This window comes from Poecile atricapillus, chromosome 22, assembly GCF_030490865.1.
Source record: "Poecile atricapillus isolate bPoeAtr1 chromosome 22, bPoeAtr1.hap1, whole genome shotgun sequence".
NCBI lineage: Eukaryota > Metazoa > Chordata > Aves > Passeriformes > Paridae > Poecile > Poecile atricapillus.
The window spans coordinates 5328814-5344600 of record NC_081270.1 but is presented as its reverse complement, the minus strand read 5'-3'; the positions used below and the strand labels follow the sequence as shown (position 1 = coordinate 5344600).

General features: G+C 42.8%; 1 protein-coding gene across 1 annotated transcript in view; it reads left to right on the top strand.

Annotated features, from left to right (window-relative positions):
- Nucleotides 1–15787, top strand: part of VPS13D (vacuolar protein sorting 13 homolog D) — a 96161-nt gene that overhangs the window by 75428 nt on the left and 4946 nt on the right. The window contains exon 67 of the mRNA XM_058855419.1: nt 15328–15459. Coding sequence (XP_058711402.1) covers nt 15328–15459 — 132 coding nt within the window. The remainder of the gene's footprint in view (nt 1–15327; nt 15460–15787) is intronic.

The window sequence follows — 15787 nt, the reverse complement described above, 5'->3', positions numbered from 1 at the left end:
AACAATGGTTTTGCTTAAAATAAATAAGTGTTCATTAGCACTGACTGTGATTGTGGCAGAGGGAAAGGACCAAGTTCTGAAAGGGCTGCTCTGAGAGAAGAGTCTTTGTGCTCTTTGTGGCCAAGATTTTGCTTTGTATTACCATGCCAAAAAGTCCTCTTGTATGTACATGAGACCTGTGTGCTGAAGAAGTGATAGAAAACCCTAAGCAGGTTTTGTTGTCACAAAGCTTGGAGAAAAATGTTCAAAAAATATTAGGTTTTCTGCTTGTTTTGTCTTCCCATTTGGCTTTTCCATTTCCTGTGTTTTATTATGCCACTCTTGGAATTCTGAAGGGTCTACATCAGGGTTTCAGTAAACAATAAGTTTGATGAAGTGTGAGTGAGGTGCAGGAAGCCTGAAGCATGACCCTGGTTGGGCTTTGTTCTGAAAGTGGACGTTTGTACATGTGTGTCTTACATATCTGGGACTTACCCTGATTTGTAAAACCAAGAGGTTAAGGATTGAAAGTAAGAATATTAGCATGCACAAAATTAAATGAGAACTCTTAAGTGCATCCCTGAGAAAATTCAGTGTTTCACTTGTGCATGTCTAAATTTTGTGAGTCTGCAGGTTGATTGATTTATGTAAAGGTGTGGAGAAGCACACCTGTCTCTGCTGTTAGCTGGATTTCTGGTTGAGCTGTGTGTCTATTGTAATTTGTTTCAGGAAGCACATAATCTTAAAATTCATGTTTTGACACGTTTCTGTGAGCTACAACCTGTACACAGTAGGTGTTGTCAACAGTTTCCAAACTGGACAGCAGCTGGGAGAGAGAGGGCAAGAAAATCTCCAGCCAGGGTGATTTTGGGCTCGTGTTTCCTTTGGGAAATACTTCTTTTTGCCTTTTCACTGTCAGTTAAGAGAAGAGGTTAAGACAGATGAGCTGAACCACGTTTTTACTTCCACTGAATTTTGAAATTGTGTTGTCACAGATGAGCACTGCAAAATGATTTCAGTGTCTACTCACAGACTGTCAAGTTTCTGACCCAACAGCCTTTTACAAGAGGAAAGAAAAGAAAAATGGGAAAAAAGCCCCAACCTTTCTCAGGTTACTCCGTTACTACAGTTCTCCAGCCTACTAAAGTCTGATCAAAACTTTTTTTAGCTAAACAAATGTACTTGAGAACATTTAGACAGTGGAAGGGGAGTGTGAGTGGGGAGGTGGGACCAAAACACCACCTCCATTTGTAAAGCAACCTTGCATTCACGTTTTGTTTGGTGTGTGGCTTTTATGTGCTTATATAACAAAGGAGCCAAATTGTTCATTTGGGGGTTGAAAAAGCCCCACATGACAAAGGCTTTGTCTGTTCTCTGGGCTGCCGTGTCCCGCTGTCCCCCCAGCGCGTTTGTAACCGCTCAAGTATGTGTGGTTTGGAATCGCAGCGGAACAACGTTCCAAGCCCGAGCTGCTGGCTCTGCTTGGAGCATGCTGGGCTGTGTAGGCTCTTCCAAGCTCAGCACACAAGAGCAGCCTTCCCTGATGGATGTGACTGGAAATTCATGGCAGGAGCTGATCTCCAGTGTACTTTTGAACACCTGAGGACTGAGTTCATGAGCGTGACAAGAGCTGTTTGACCTTAGCCTGTGCATATTCCTGGTGCTGCTGCAAAGCTGACTCAGCCAGTTAATTGCAGTTGCATTTAAATAGCAGGATACGTAACTGTAAATTATAGGCCCCTTGCAATTCTCTAATTACATGGTTGAATTTTAAAAAAAAGCTCTGAGTTTCAGCTGCTTTACTTTAACCATTGGATCAGGTTTGAGTGGGATGAAGAATTTTAATTGAGGTTGTTTGCTTTCCTAAAAGACGTAGTTTAATTCTAGCACAGTTCCTGAATGGAATGGAAGTGTCTGCAGCATGTTCAGTGTTCAGCCTACATGGACATGAGTCTTTTTTGTCTTCAAACATGTTGATTTGTGTTGGAGCTCCTGCAGCTGGCACATGCCATGTGTTGGGAACATGGAGCCAGACCAGCACGGCTGAGGCTCAGGTGATGGCTTTAGACCTTAAGGGGATAGTTTCAAAGGTGATTGGTTTAAAGGGCAAGAAAATATTTTTTTTAATCTGACTTTAGGCTGACCTTTTTCAAATCTAATCTTATAAACTTATTATCTAATCATAAAGATGCCTGACTGCTTCTAAATTTAATGCAGAAGAGAGCATAAAGCAGTTGGTGAAAGTGCAGCATACATCTAATTTATAAACAGTTAATGCCTATGATTCGATACCTTTATTGAGAGGGTTTTATGTGTTCCAAGTATTCCAGTGTCACATACAACAGTTCTGATTATTTCCATATTTTTCATATACTGCCAAAAGTTTTAAAGCCCAGTTCAAAACAGGAAAGCTGTTATGTCTCTGGATATGCTTGGAGAGCTCTCGCCTAGAAACGTGTTTTACGTCCTGGTGCAGCACAAGTAAAGAACATTTATATTTAGATGTGTGTCTAACCTAACAAGTAGTGCAGGAAACTGCCTTTATGGCTTTCTCTCAGGCTTCTGCCAGGTCAGTGCAAGTTTAAGATTATTCTTGGACTGTTGCTGCATGGGTTTGTGTTCTTTTTTGAGCTGCAATGTGAAAATTAGAAGTAGATAACCCTGTGACCTCCACAATTCTGATGAATTCTGTCCATGAACTAGACTGTTAATAGCAAAGAATAGTTTGAGATTGGAAAGCCATTAATGGTCACAGAGAATTGTTATGTAAATATTTGATTCTTTTAAATGTACTTCATGTGGAAAGCAGCAACCTGTGCTAGTTGTTCCTTTGCTCATCACTTGGAGTTGTGCAGGGAAGTGGCAAAGTTTGATGCAATGTCAGAAGCAGATGATTATAATTTAATTGTTTTTACCTTTTTGCATCCGTCTCTTCATTAGCTGTGATTTGCATTGTGAGGTCCAAAGCAATGTGGATGAGAGCATGATTATCAGTGACACTGAGCAGAAATAGGAAATTTGTACTTAATTGTATGGAGACAACTCAGCCAACACACTGCCACGAGGTTCTCAGGCTTTACAGATAAATATTACTTGAACCTTTACACTTCTGTATGTGCCCCAGACTTGGTTCTGACCATGGACTTGATCTAGATCTGACTTTACAACCTTTACAATAATGTCAGTCATGTATGGGCCCTTCAGGTCCAGGGGATGTTGTTATTCTCCTGGTAAGCTCTTCCTAAGATTTTCCCAGAAGTCAGAGAGAAAATGTATTTATCAGTCTAATCAATAAATTACTTGAGCAGTGTGATTTCCTTCATATCCTTTCTTCTTTTCCCCAGTGGGATAACAGATCTTCATGATAATCTGTTTTCATTGAGCAGATTTGTCCTTTCCCTGTTGCACAGCTGTAGCCATGGGCTTTTCCTCCCTGCCAGCCCAACCCCAGTGCCCAGTCACTGTCCAACTGGATTTTATGGTTTACATTCTTCTGTCATGTCCAGATTGTTCCCCTGCTTTTGTGGAGGTGCTTTGGAATCCCCACCTGCAGGTTCCCATCTGTGTGGAGTGAAAAGGGCCTGTGATCCCCCTGCACTGGGACAAGCTGTGCTCTGCAAACCACCCAGAATTGTCTTGGGTTTACTGCCATATCCCACTGCAAACTGATGCCCATTTTTCTGCTTCCTTTTCTGCCCCAAGAGTTTTTATGTTTGGTTTGATTTTACTGCTTTGCAGGTATCTCCTTGTCATTTCACATTTGCATTCTGGATTATTTTTCCCCAGAAATGCAATGTTGTAGGTTGAATCCCATTTAATTTCCTGTCACATTTCTGACTTTTTTAGGTTCTTCAGTATTTCAGTGTCCTCAGTGGGGTTTTAAATGCCTCTTAATGTGTCCTCAAAATGTAGTTTGACATCACTAGATCCTTGTAGTTAAGCAAACCTGTGTTTGTGTCTGCACATTTTGCAGCACCTCAGTGGATGCTTCCTTTTCTGTAACCAGTCTCACCTGCTTGGTATTCTTCTCTTAGGTTTTATTCTATCACTGGTAGCTTTCTGTAGTTCATTTAGAGATCCTGGCAATGTTCTCAAAGTGTCTACTCTTGCTTGTTGCATAAGTAAATGTGGATTTCCTTGTGGGAGAAGCAGTTCCCCAAATGCAGCCCTGTCTCTCTTCAGTGTGGCTGATTTAATCTCAAAACCTTTATTTCCTTCTGAAAATGCACCTCAGCTAATTTAGTTTCTTAACTAAAAGATACAATAATCCACCATCTAAGACCTAAAATTATTTCTAAATAAGTGAAGCTGCCCTTTAGAATGAACAGAAAGTAGTTCTCTGTTCCTTTTTCTATTCAAGTAGTGCTTCTTTCTTCATGAGCCACTTTTGGCTGCCAGTTGGTTCTCTTTTCTACAGCTCTCTTGTAAGAATGTGTTAAGTTTTTTTCTTGTTTCTACTCAGATTTTATTTTGCAGAAGTCCATTGCTGTGCATCAATAAACCAGTAGCGCTTTTTGTCAGTCAAGTACTGATTATGTTTGCCTGGGAGTGGAATCTGTCAAGATTGCTTTGTATGTTCACTCTTCCAAAGGGGAAAGTCAACTTCCCCTTAAAGCTCTCTGGAAGGAATTCAAGCAGCTGAGGCTTTTGTGGTTCTGGTTTTGACTGTTCTGCAGTGCCCAGAGTCAGGAGAACTGAGCTTAGGCTGCAGTGCCACCCCACATTTGTGCACTTCTGAAGCTCACCATACTCATACAGTGGCTAACAAAACTTAGTATTTCAAGAAATAAAACTAAAATTTTCAAAGTGACACAACTTCAGAAATAAAGTGAAGTCTGAGTACCTCTGTGTGAGACTGAAATACAGGGGGGCAGCTTTTCTTCCCTTTTTTTTGCACCCTCCTCCAGTACTGACAGGCTGGGCATCTCACAGTTTGTTCCCTTTGCCATCCCCCCTGGAACAAAGAGCTGAAGGACAATTTCTTGGGACTCCAGGCTCTATTCTTCACAATAAAGCAGGATTTGCTATGCATGACTGAAGAAATGATGCATGTAGTTAGTTTTCACTGGGTTTCTTTTGTAACCCACAGGATACAGTAAAAGCAAGATGAAGCTTTAAAACATTGAGTTTGCTTAATCATATTTTGTTACAGAGTCAGTAGCCCTAGAGTCTCATGTATAAAAATGACACAGTTTCTAGAACAATACATTGTCCATTGTTTGTGCCCAGCAAAAGTCCAGATGATTTGGAGAATCCAAACTGCACTGACACATCTCCCTTTCCTTTTTAGAGGGTTGAGTGGGATTGGTGCCCAAACAACACATTTTAGTTCATTACTGCAAATATCCACTGTATGTCTAAGTAATGTTTCCAGGAGGCTGTTCCTAGAGCTCAGTACTACTAAATACCATTTCTGTTCAGAATACTCAGTTGTCTGCAGTCAGATGTCACTGTCCCTTTTTCTGAACTTAACTCAGTTTAACTATTTGGAAGGAATGGAAGTAAAACCCATGGTGTTTGGACCTAGAGAAACAATATAATCCTGCATTAATATTATATAGATGTGGTTCCTTTCACATCTGCCTATAGGAATGTTTATGTAATAGGAGGGTTTGGGAAAAAAATATGCAATTATGGGCTTACATTAGGCAATATTTAATCATAAAGTATTTAATCATAAAGTATTGCACTTTACATATTTTACCTTGATTAGTCTCTGGGATTTATGAGTTAGACTTGTAGTAGCAGGGTCTGAGAGGAAAACCCCAAAACAACCCCCTTTCCTGTTTATTCTTACATTTCTTTAAGCCCAGGGGTTTAAGTTGAACTCCCTCACATTGTCCTTCTGGGGTTGTATGCATTTAAGGAAGAAGCTGTAGATGGTTTAAATTCCAACAAAGAGGGCTAAACCTTTAGTTAAGACTTATGTAACTTTTTGTGTTTAAGCCTTTTTGCTTTGCCATGACAGAATGCATTAAACTGAACAAAAGCCTGGCTTAAGGAAATGGTGCAGGCACTGTGTTCTCCAGTGGTGACATGTCTGTTGGCATTAAACAGGGAGCCTTTGTGAGGGACTGGCTGTCATTCTAAATCCCAGCATCTATTCTGTGAGTAAGAAGGATTTCCTACTAAAACATTAGTGTTTAACTTGACATTTGAGGGCAGAAAGATACCCTGGGTGCTTTTAGACTTGATCATGGGACAGAGGCACTGGAAGTGAGTGTTGCAAGGGGAGGACAGACAGTGAAAATGAAAAACACTGAAATGAGCAATGCTGAGGAGTTGCTGAGCATAAAATATGAAATTGTCTTTTTCTTTAGATGTCCATTCATTAATAGCAATAAATAATTTCAAAAGGATAAATGAATGCAGAGTTCCTACTGTGGTGGCCTCTACAACCTCCAAACATTTACCAGTGCCATGATATTCCAAGTCAGTGCAGGTGCATTTCCATCCCTGTTAAACTGCTGCCTGGGCTGGGTTAAGTACAAAAATCCAGATTCAGATTCAGCTTGATGTTCCTGTGTGCAGTAACTGGTCTGGAAAAGGTATGAGTTGATGAGGGAAATGTGTTGTGTGGTGTTAGCCTGGTCAGGTATGAAAGGAGAGCTGGCTGAAAATGGACATCTTGGCTACAGAGCTTGCTCCTTTTCCAGTGCAACACTTCTGGAGGCCATGGGAAAGTTTCTTGGGGCACAAAGACATTTGTAGTGGGTGACTAATGTTTTCCAAGACAGAAACACTGGCCTGGCATAGTCCATCAGAAATAGAAGCAATTATGAACTTCCTTCTGAAAAGAGCAGATAAATCCTTTGCTGGATTTACCACAGATTTATTCTACTACTTAAACTTTGTCTGACATGAAATATTTGCTTCACAAAGCCAAATTCTTATTCTGTGTGCCCACTAAACAGTATTTAGCTGTTAACTCAAAGGAATGCAGCTAGACAGGGAGAAAGTTTTATGTCTTCTGGAAATACTTGTATTTCTAGAGCCTGCATGTTCTGGCTAGTAATCTTCTATTTCATCCAAAGCTTTAGGACACAAAGGCCGAAATGTAAAAGGAACCCTTCATATTTCCTGTTTTCTGGCATTAGTGTGATTTTTAGATCACAGCATCTCTGCTAAAGGATACCACTGTCTTGGTGTATTCTGTAACACTTGCCTTGGGTGGAAACAATTCCAGAGAGCTGCAGATTTAATTAATGTGCACTGGTGCCTCCTAGAATAGAATCGGAGATTCTTTGGAAAAGAAAAAAAAATTATATTCATGCATGACCATCAGCAGACCTTTTCCAGAGCCAGAAATAGTTTGATTTTATTATTTCTTGAAAATACCAGCAGCTTTTGAATTGTGTCTTACATTACCTGCCATTTTCCTTTGTTTGAATTAAGATTGTTTTATAATTATTTCAAGGGATAAAAATCATTGCCAGGCTCTAAGTCAGTATGCCAAGCTACAGCCCAGAACAGGCTTTTGTCACTAAATTTTATGCAGACCTGACAAAATACAAGTTTACAATGGAAACCCTGAATTTTAGCTGTACCAGAACATGGATATTTTGTGCTGAAAAATGAGTCCACACCTTCTCTTTCCTGAACAACCCCTGAGATTGGGGTTTTCCACCTATGCATTTGCAGATTTGGAATAGTCTTTCCATTTGCCTTCATTCCTGGTGCTCTTGCCTTGAAATCCTATTAAAGGTTTTTTACATCCTTAGTTTGTGATCTTGTCCTGGTTTCAGCTAGGATAGAGCTCATTTTTTCCCAGCAGCTATTACAGCGTTGTGTTTTGGATTTGGAATGAGAATGGTGTCAGGAGTGGGATCAAGAAGTGTTCTTTACTTACAACAGGAATAAAAGCTTTGAGTAGAGTGTCTGAGCATACCCAGAGGTGGATTTTCTTCATCCTCAGACCAAGTATAAAGATGTAGGAAATCCCCATTTTAGACAAAATAAAAACCTTCTCTCCATACTGTATGTCCAGTAATTTTGTGTCTTATTAAAATTTCTTGCTACATCATAAATATCAGTTCTCTGAAGTTACTCCATGTATTTAAAGTGGCCATTTGCACTGATGGGCTTAATTTCAAACAAAGAGATACAGCATTGATTTAAAACTAATACCACTTTTAAGCAGTGTTTTAAGACAACTTAGTCAAGGTTGGAATTTCTGTGGCAATTCCAGGCTTGCCTGAAAGCAGGAGAGCTGGAGGCGCTGCTCAGGTGCTGTTTACCTGTTTCTAGAGTTTCTGACAGATTTTGTCAGAACCCTTTGTGATGATTACCGTGAGGTTTTGTGTTCAGTCCCAGGCCGGAGCGGTAGATGGGAGCCCAGGGCCTGCTGGGATGGGGTTTTACACTTGTGCTGTCCTTTTGCCCTTCCCCTGAACTCTTTTCATTTCAGTCATGAGCAAACAGTCAGTGCCTGAACTAACAACCCCGCAATCCTCCAAAGCACGCTCCTTCCAGTACCAAACAAAGGGAGGCCCGCGTGGGCCGGCCCAGGCCAAGGAATGCAGCTTCGGGGTTCTGCTCCATAAATTTAACCAGCACGACAAAAAGGAGATAATCTGAGCCTTCGTGATGATCTGAAAGGGGGAGGTTTGTGTCCCATTGATTGCGGTCTGGCCCAGCGCCAGCCCCGAGCCTGACCGACAGTTGAACCATATCGTTAAGGCGTGTAATACAGCTCGAGTCTTGTACAGCAGCCAATGAGTACATATCCAGAGGGCAAAAGTTTATAAAGAGTCGAGGCTGTCCTGTTTAACCCTCTCACACTGCCTGTAATATACACTGCTGCCATTCACAAATAGCCACTTTGCTATTAAAATGTAAACCTTCAACTCTTTCCGTGCTTGGAAAACATACACGTGTGTCTGATTTCTAATGTGCAGCAGATTTATAAAGTGATCTTGGAAAAATATGTAAAGCTGATCTTTTTATTTTTTTTTTTTAAACAGAAAAAAAAAGTCCAACCCACTTTTATTTCAGCACTACTTCATCCATAGTTACTTTTTTGTTCAGAGACGTCTTCTGGGTTATTCTGCAAGCTCTTTCATACAGATGGAGCTATTTATTGCCTTGATGTCACCTCATTTAGCATGTGGCTGGTATTTTTATAGATAATTTTTTCACCTAATGTTGCTGTTAACATGTGGAATGCTCTTTATCAGTTTTGTAAGTACAGCCAGTTGATCTGAATTGTTCTTGCAACTGCAAACTTTAAAAATCAAAACAAACCTTCTGAGTAGCTTTTTTTGTTGGGTGAGGTTTGTGCTAGAGCACTTTGTTGTGGCTGTTGCAGCCCCCCTTGTAGTAACTGAGAAATATAAAAGGAGGGTCAGAAAGAGAAGAAGCATCCAGTCATTGGAGTTGATTGACACAGCCCTTCATGCACAACCAGAGGCACTGTCATGATGCTGGGCAGGGCCCCTGGCCTGGTTTTTTCCCCCAAGTAGATTTGCTTTCCCAGAAAGGCAGGAATACAATATGGAAGCATTTCTGTTAGACTGAAGTATTTTACACTCAAAGTGACCACGTTTGCATTTGCTACAACTGAATATTGCTTGAGCAGCATTGATGGGACCATTATAAACGTGACTCCCCATCCCTGGCAGTGTCCAAGGCCAGCTTGGACCAGACTTGGAGCAACCTGGGATAGAGGAAGGTGTCCCTGCCCATTGCAGGGGGTGGAATAGGATGAGCTTTAAAGGCCCTTCCAGCCCCAAGCAGTCTGGGATTCCATGGGCACAGACATGAGAGCAGTGCTCCATCTGCCACAGGCCCTGCCTGGCAGCAGACAGTATTTAATATTTTAAACCCTCACACAGTGCCCTGAGGCTGAGCAGTGTTATGGTCCTGGGCACTTTGCTTTCACCAAGGCATGCTCAGCTCCTGTTCTTCAGGTGTTTGAAGGAAATCCCTGCTGAGAACCACCTTTTACATCGAGTCAGAAGGTGAATGGGAGCATTTTTCAACACATTGGTTTGCCAAGAAACTCTTTAAGGTGACAGCTGCATTCATCCCTGTAATCAGTACAGGAAGAGTCTGCTGGAAATTGGAAGCTGGGATAGCAGTGTTACGTTTTGTCAACTTCTTCAGCTTGATGTTACCAAAGTGCTTGAGAAAGTGTGAGTTGTGCTGCACAGCTGCTACAGGCAGAGGTGGCAGCAGTTGATGCCCAGAGTGCAGCTGGTGTCAGTGCTTTGTCTACAGTGCAAACTCATACACCTTGTCCAGATGCTGGATTTGTAATAGGGATGTCAAAATTAAGTTGTCTTAATCTCTTCTCGGTTCCTTTTGAACTTGGAGCCTGATGAGGTTATGTAAAATTGCAAACCCAGGGAATAATTCTTAGTTTTGTTTTGATCTGGTGTACAAAAGAAAAGGGAAGGGGGAGAAAAGCTCTATCTCCAAGAAACTGGCAGGAACAACTTCCATGATAAACAGTTGCTCCTTGAGCATGCTGTACTCTCCTAAAGGCATGTCGGGTCAGCTAAAGGTCTGCAGCATCTGAGCTGGGAGATCCCTCCAAAGAGGAGGGATTTGACTGTAAGTGGGAGGTTTTAACCCTAGGCACCATTTATTTGCATGTTTCTGCCTGAAACTAGCATTTTGGGAACACGTTTAACAAGCACAATATATTCCATGCATTTGCTGGAATAAACGGCGCATATGAGCTTCCTCAGATCTGCAGTCAGCAGGGAGCTGTCTGGCTCGTGATTTTACACATTCTTGCATCTAACTGAGACATTTTGATGCCAAATCCAGCACTCAACTGACTGCACCATGTGTGTATTTTAACACACCTTAACAGCATCTGTGTTGGAAGCAGCCAATGAATCCCATGGCAGAGCTTTGCCGGATCTCTGGGATCAGTGAGCTGCCTGTTGGGAACTGCACCCCAAAACCCAGCACAGGGTGGGAGGCAGCTGCACTGACCCCTTGAAGCAGAGCACCAGTAGAGCCACCAGGGAGCAGGGAATCTAGATTGCCACATGTTTTCCTGAAATTAGGCCCAAGGCATTAAATGTTCTCAGGCACTGAGAACTGGCACATCAAAAACCTGCTGTCTCTCCCCTTCTGCTCAGTAAATTCAGGGAATATTCCTGCTCATCACATGGGTTCAGCACATGAAGCAAAGTTAAGTGCATCAGTGAGGAAAGAATCATGGAAACAGTGGATTTTTAGTGCTGTGCAGAGGTGTGATGTTCACCACAGACCCCATTACAAGTGGCACACGTTTGTTTTCATTTGTTACCTGTGTGTTCCCAAGCTGTGGCTGCAGCACCGAGTTTTCAGCTCAATTTTTAAGGCATACATTGTTCAGCATTGAATTGGTTCTGGCACTCCCAAGTGTGCTTTGCACAGTGTCCTCCCATCATGTCTGTGGCACGAGAACCATCCTCATTCTGCATTTGATGGAAATCATGTGTGTGGGATGGTGATCCTCATGGAAAGCTGCAGGTCCAAGTCAGTCTGGAACTCAAGCAAGTGGACCAGGTATTTTAGTTGTGTATTTTATGGTAAAAGATAAAGGTTATTCCTCCCTTAACTTATCAGATCATGTCACTTTTAATGTCTGAAATGCACTGACGTCTCCTCAGACAAAGCACTCCCTGTATTTAGGAAGCAGACTTTTTCCAGAGCCAGTAATAGTTTGATTTTATTATTTCTTGAAAATACCAGCAGCTTTTGAATTGTGTCTTACATTACCTGCCATTTTCCTTTGTTTGAATTAAGATTGTTTTATAATTATTTCAAGGGGATAAAAATCATTGCCAGGCTGTAAGTCAGTATGCCAAGCTACAGCCCAGAGCAGGCTTTTGTCACTAAATTTTATGCAGACCTGAAAAAATACAAGTTTACAATGGAAACCCTGAATTTTGGCTGTACCAGAACCAGCAAGTTACTGCTCAACTGGGCTGGGATAACGAGGTGGTGAGGCTGGACCTTTGCTGGTGACAGTTGCTGAAGTTTTGGCAGCAAGAACTGGGTATGGCTAAAGGAAATGATTCCTAGAGACTTTTGGGGGGAGCCCTGAGGCTGAAGGATCCCTTGGGAGGGAGCCAGGAGCAGCCCAGGCTGTGGCCATGGTCTGTGAGGAACCTGCTCCATTCAATACTGGTTCCAGGTGCCACAATTCCATCTCCTTGCACTTAGAGCTGCTGTTTGTGCAGCAGATTGTGTTACCCAGATGAGAAATCCCCCAGATACATATTTTAAATGAAATCCAGTGATTACTGTGTTGGTCATGGGGTTTTTCTCAGAAATTGCTACATTTCCTAAAGTTGTATTATGATGAATTCTGGGTGTGATACGGAGGAAACTGAAAGATGTAACTTTGTAAATAATTTCTAAATCATTTTAGAATAGAGAAGGTTTGTTTTAGCAGACCAACATCTTTTCATATATAAAGTTTGAGGCTTTCTGATTTTATTTTTTTAATGTTTTTGTCAGGGTACACTTCAGGGAAATTTTTTAGGTCCAAGAGACCATCAAAGATAAGTAACTTGTTCTCAAAACCACTGTGTATTTATGCACCTCTGCAGGAATCACATCTACAGACCTGATGGTGGGGTGGGTACCTGACAGGGGCAAACACAGAGTGAAGGAACAAGGACAGGTGATTCTGGAACACATGTGATGTCTCTTGGAGAGTTTTCTCAACTTAAGTTGGTCAATAATTATCCCCACTAATACCTGACCACTTCCTCCATCAGGTTGGTGATGTGCTTGAGTAGAAAACTTCTGGATAAAACTGATGAGCTGAATCCCAAGGATTCTGTGAACAGCCTGGCAAATGCCAACCAGTTAATGCCATGCACTGGTTCCAGTGTGCAGTCAGCTGGAGTGAGAGCTCCAGTGCTCAGCTGGGAGCAGGGCAGGGCTGCCGTGTTCCTCTCAACCTCCCAACACCCTCTCCCAGCCCTTTGTGGCTCCATCCAGCAGCACCATTCCCTTCCCAGCCCTTTGTGGCTCCATCCAGCAGCACCATTCCCTTCCCAGCCCTTTGTGGCTCCATCCAGCAGCACCATTCCCTGCTGTGCCGGGCAGACGTGAGGGCATTCCTGCCTCGTATTGCTTTTGTGTGCTTATTAAAAAGGAATCAGCAGATCTGCTGAGTGCCTGGGTAATGGAACCCAGATGTGGGCACTGCTGCCCGCTCTGCTTGACAAATCTGCAGCTTTTGGGATTTCACCAGGGTTGCTTATTATTTACAGAACGTAACTTGAGACAGTAGAACAAATTTTTAGATTAAAAAAATCAAGTGGTGTGGAATGTTTTTAGCTGTGCAGACCAAACAGAGAGGTTTGCCAAGGGGGTGATGGACTAAATCTGTGCAGTTAGGCCAGCACCAGTGGCACGGGGTTGGAGAACTGCTGGCCTTGTCACCAGGGAGAGAATGATCTGTTATCACCAGGATCAGTGTCTGAGCATGGAGGGCACAGTGAACACTGAACTTGTACTCTAAGGTGCTTCTTCCATTTAAAAACAAAACCAAAACATAGACCTTTGGCTCAGAAATTGCCAAACCCTCCAAAATCCATTGTGGATTTGCCTTTGTAGCACTGGTACTTTGTCTGTGACCTGCTTTGAGCCAGACATTGGAAACCAGTGTTGCCCTTTGTTCCAGTGTCCAATGGTTCTATCCCACCACCATCAGGAAGTGCCTGCAGTGCTTCAGATCCCTCTTCTGAAGGAGCTACAGAGTATTAGAGAGGCTGGCACAGGGCAGTGCTTGTCTGAAGGATGGTTCATGTCAAATCCACTGCATAGTGCAGCTGCTCTGTCCTGAGTGTGAGATGGAAAATGTCTCAGCAAAACATCACTGATTGGCCACTGTTAATTAAAACCCACCTAAGGCTGCAGACATTCGCTCTGAACTTGTCATTAGGTGCCACAGAGAGGTTTAAGAGCCACCAGGGGCTTCTTTGATTAGTGATCTTTTGCCATTTTCCTGCTTCTGGAAGTTAATAGGTAGGACAAGCAGCAAGATGTGAATGATACTGGTTGGAATTCTTTAATTTTTTGGAACTTTTGTCTCAATAGTTTGCATTCATGGAGACACTTTTGTTTACTGCTTTGTAAGACTCTAATAGGTAAAAACAGGCACATCTTGTTCACCTGTTGTGTAGGTTTTGAAAGACAAGAATGCTGTAATTGGTGCAGGTGAATCCTGCTTATATCAAAGGAATTTAAGGGGCAGGATAGGTGACTTGCTCCAGAACCACAGTACTTTAACAGCACAGCTCTAACCACTGCATTAAGGGTTGTCAAAAACTTAAAACAAATTTTAAAAGGGTGCCCAGGCTTCAGGTATGGGACAGGGCTGGTGAGGGGGACAGGTGACAAGGAAATGAGGCTCCAGAGAAAATATCTGCAGGTCATGGAGCCCAGAAGGTGAGTGCTCTCTCCTGGTGGTGGGCAGCTTCAAAAGCAAAGGTCCTGTCCCTGGATCAGAAAGGCTGGAGTTCCTTGTGCAGGGTTTTACAGAGAGTTGGGATGGGAAGGGAGAGCACTGATCCAAAATGGTGCATTTGGCTGGGAAATTCGTAACAGCAGTAGCCTGGAAGAGCTGTGAAATACCATGGAGCAGCCCCAGAGTGATGCTGCTGGGAAGGGACAGGGAATGAAGCAGGGCTCGGCAGCCTGTAACACAATTCTTCAGGGGCAGGGCGTTCCAGGAGCTTGAAGGAATTCAAAGTATTATTTTTTAACAAAATTCTGCTAAGGGAGGAACCGAGCCTGCAGTTCTGCAGTGCTGTAGCCAGTATCAACCTCTGATGGCTGTCAGCCCATAAATGTGTGTCCTTCTTATTGTCATTTTTTATAGACACACAGAAGGGTAAAGTATGTTAAACCTTCCTATGGGGACCCTAATTAATGAGGATTTTTCTTCTGTCTTAATTTAACTGCATGTTCCTTTTTCCTTAACCATGGAGTTTGCAGTCTCCTGGCACTGTCCATCAGTGAGAACTCTCTCTGGTTTTTTGCACTCTTATTTTCTTTAGAGCAGTGAGAAAAAACAGTCAAATCAGTAAAACTGCTGACAAATACATCCTCAAATCTACAGAGTATATGCTGCTTAGGTCACTTATTCCTACTAATTTAGCAACTTGCCCCTTCATTGTAGACAGAATTATTCTATTTTTATTATTGTATGGTTCTGTATCTCATAGAAATGTGTGAGTAGACACCACATCTTCCAGATCCAGGTCTTCTAGGATCTACACACCAAATTTGTGAAGACCTGGGATTTTTGCAGTCTTTGTGTTTGAAAATGACCAGAGCTGTGTGTGCAGACAGGTGTCAGTGGTGATCCCTGTGTGTCTCCTGCTGCAGGACCCAGGCGGAGCGAGTGCGGAAGCCCCGGTGCTGCAGGGGCCCCCAGGGACTCCTGCCCCGCTACCTGGAGAGCCAAGCAGAGGGACAGGAGCAGCTCTTCAAACTGACAGACAACATCCAGGACGAGTTGTGAGTACACAGCCACTTACACAGCTACTCTGAGTGCTTCTGTTCTGTTTGCTGCCATCACATCTTCATATCTAAAACTGCTTCACACACAGACACGTGTTCAGTTCTGGCCCTCACCACTGCAAGGACATTGAGGGGCTGGAGGGAATGGAACTGGGGACAGGTCTGGAGCACCAGGAGTGTCTGGGGGAGCTGAGGGAGCTCAGCCTGGAGAAGACAAGGCTCATGGGGGACCTTCTGGCTCTGCACAGCTCTCTTGATGGAAGGGTGCAGCCAGTCAGGCTCTGCTCCCAAAAACAGGGAACAGGAACAAGGGGCAGGATTAGAG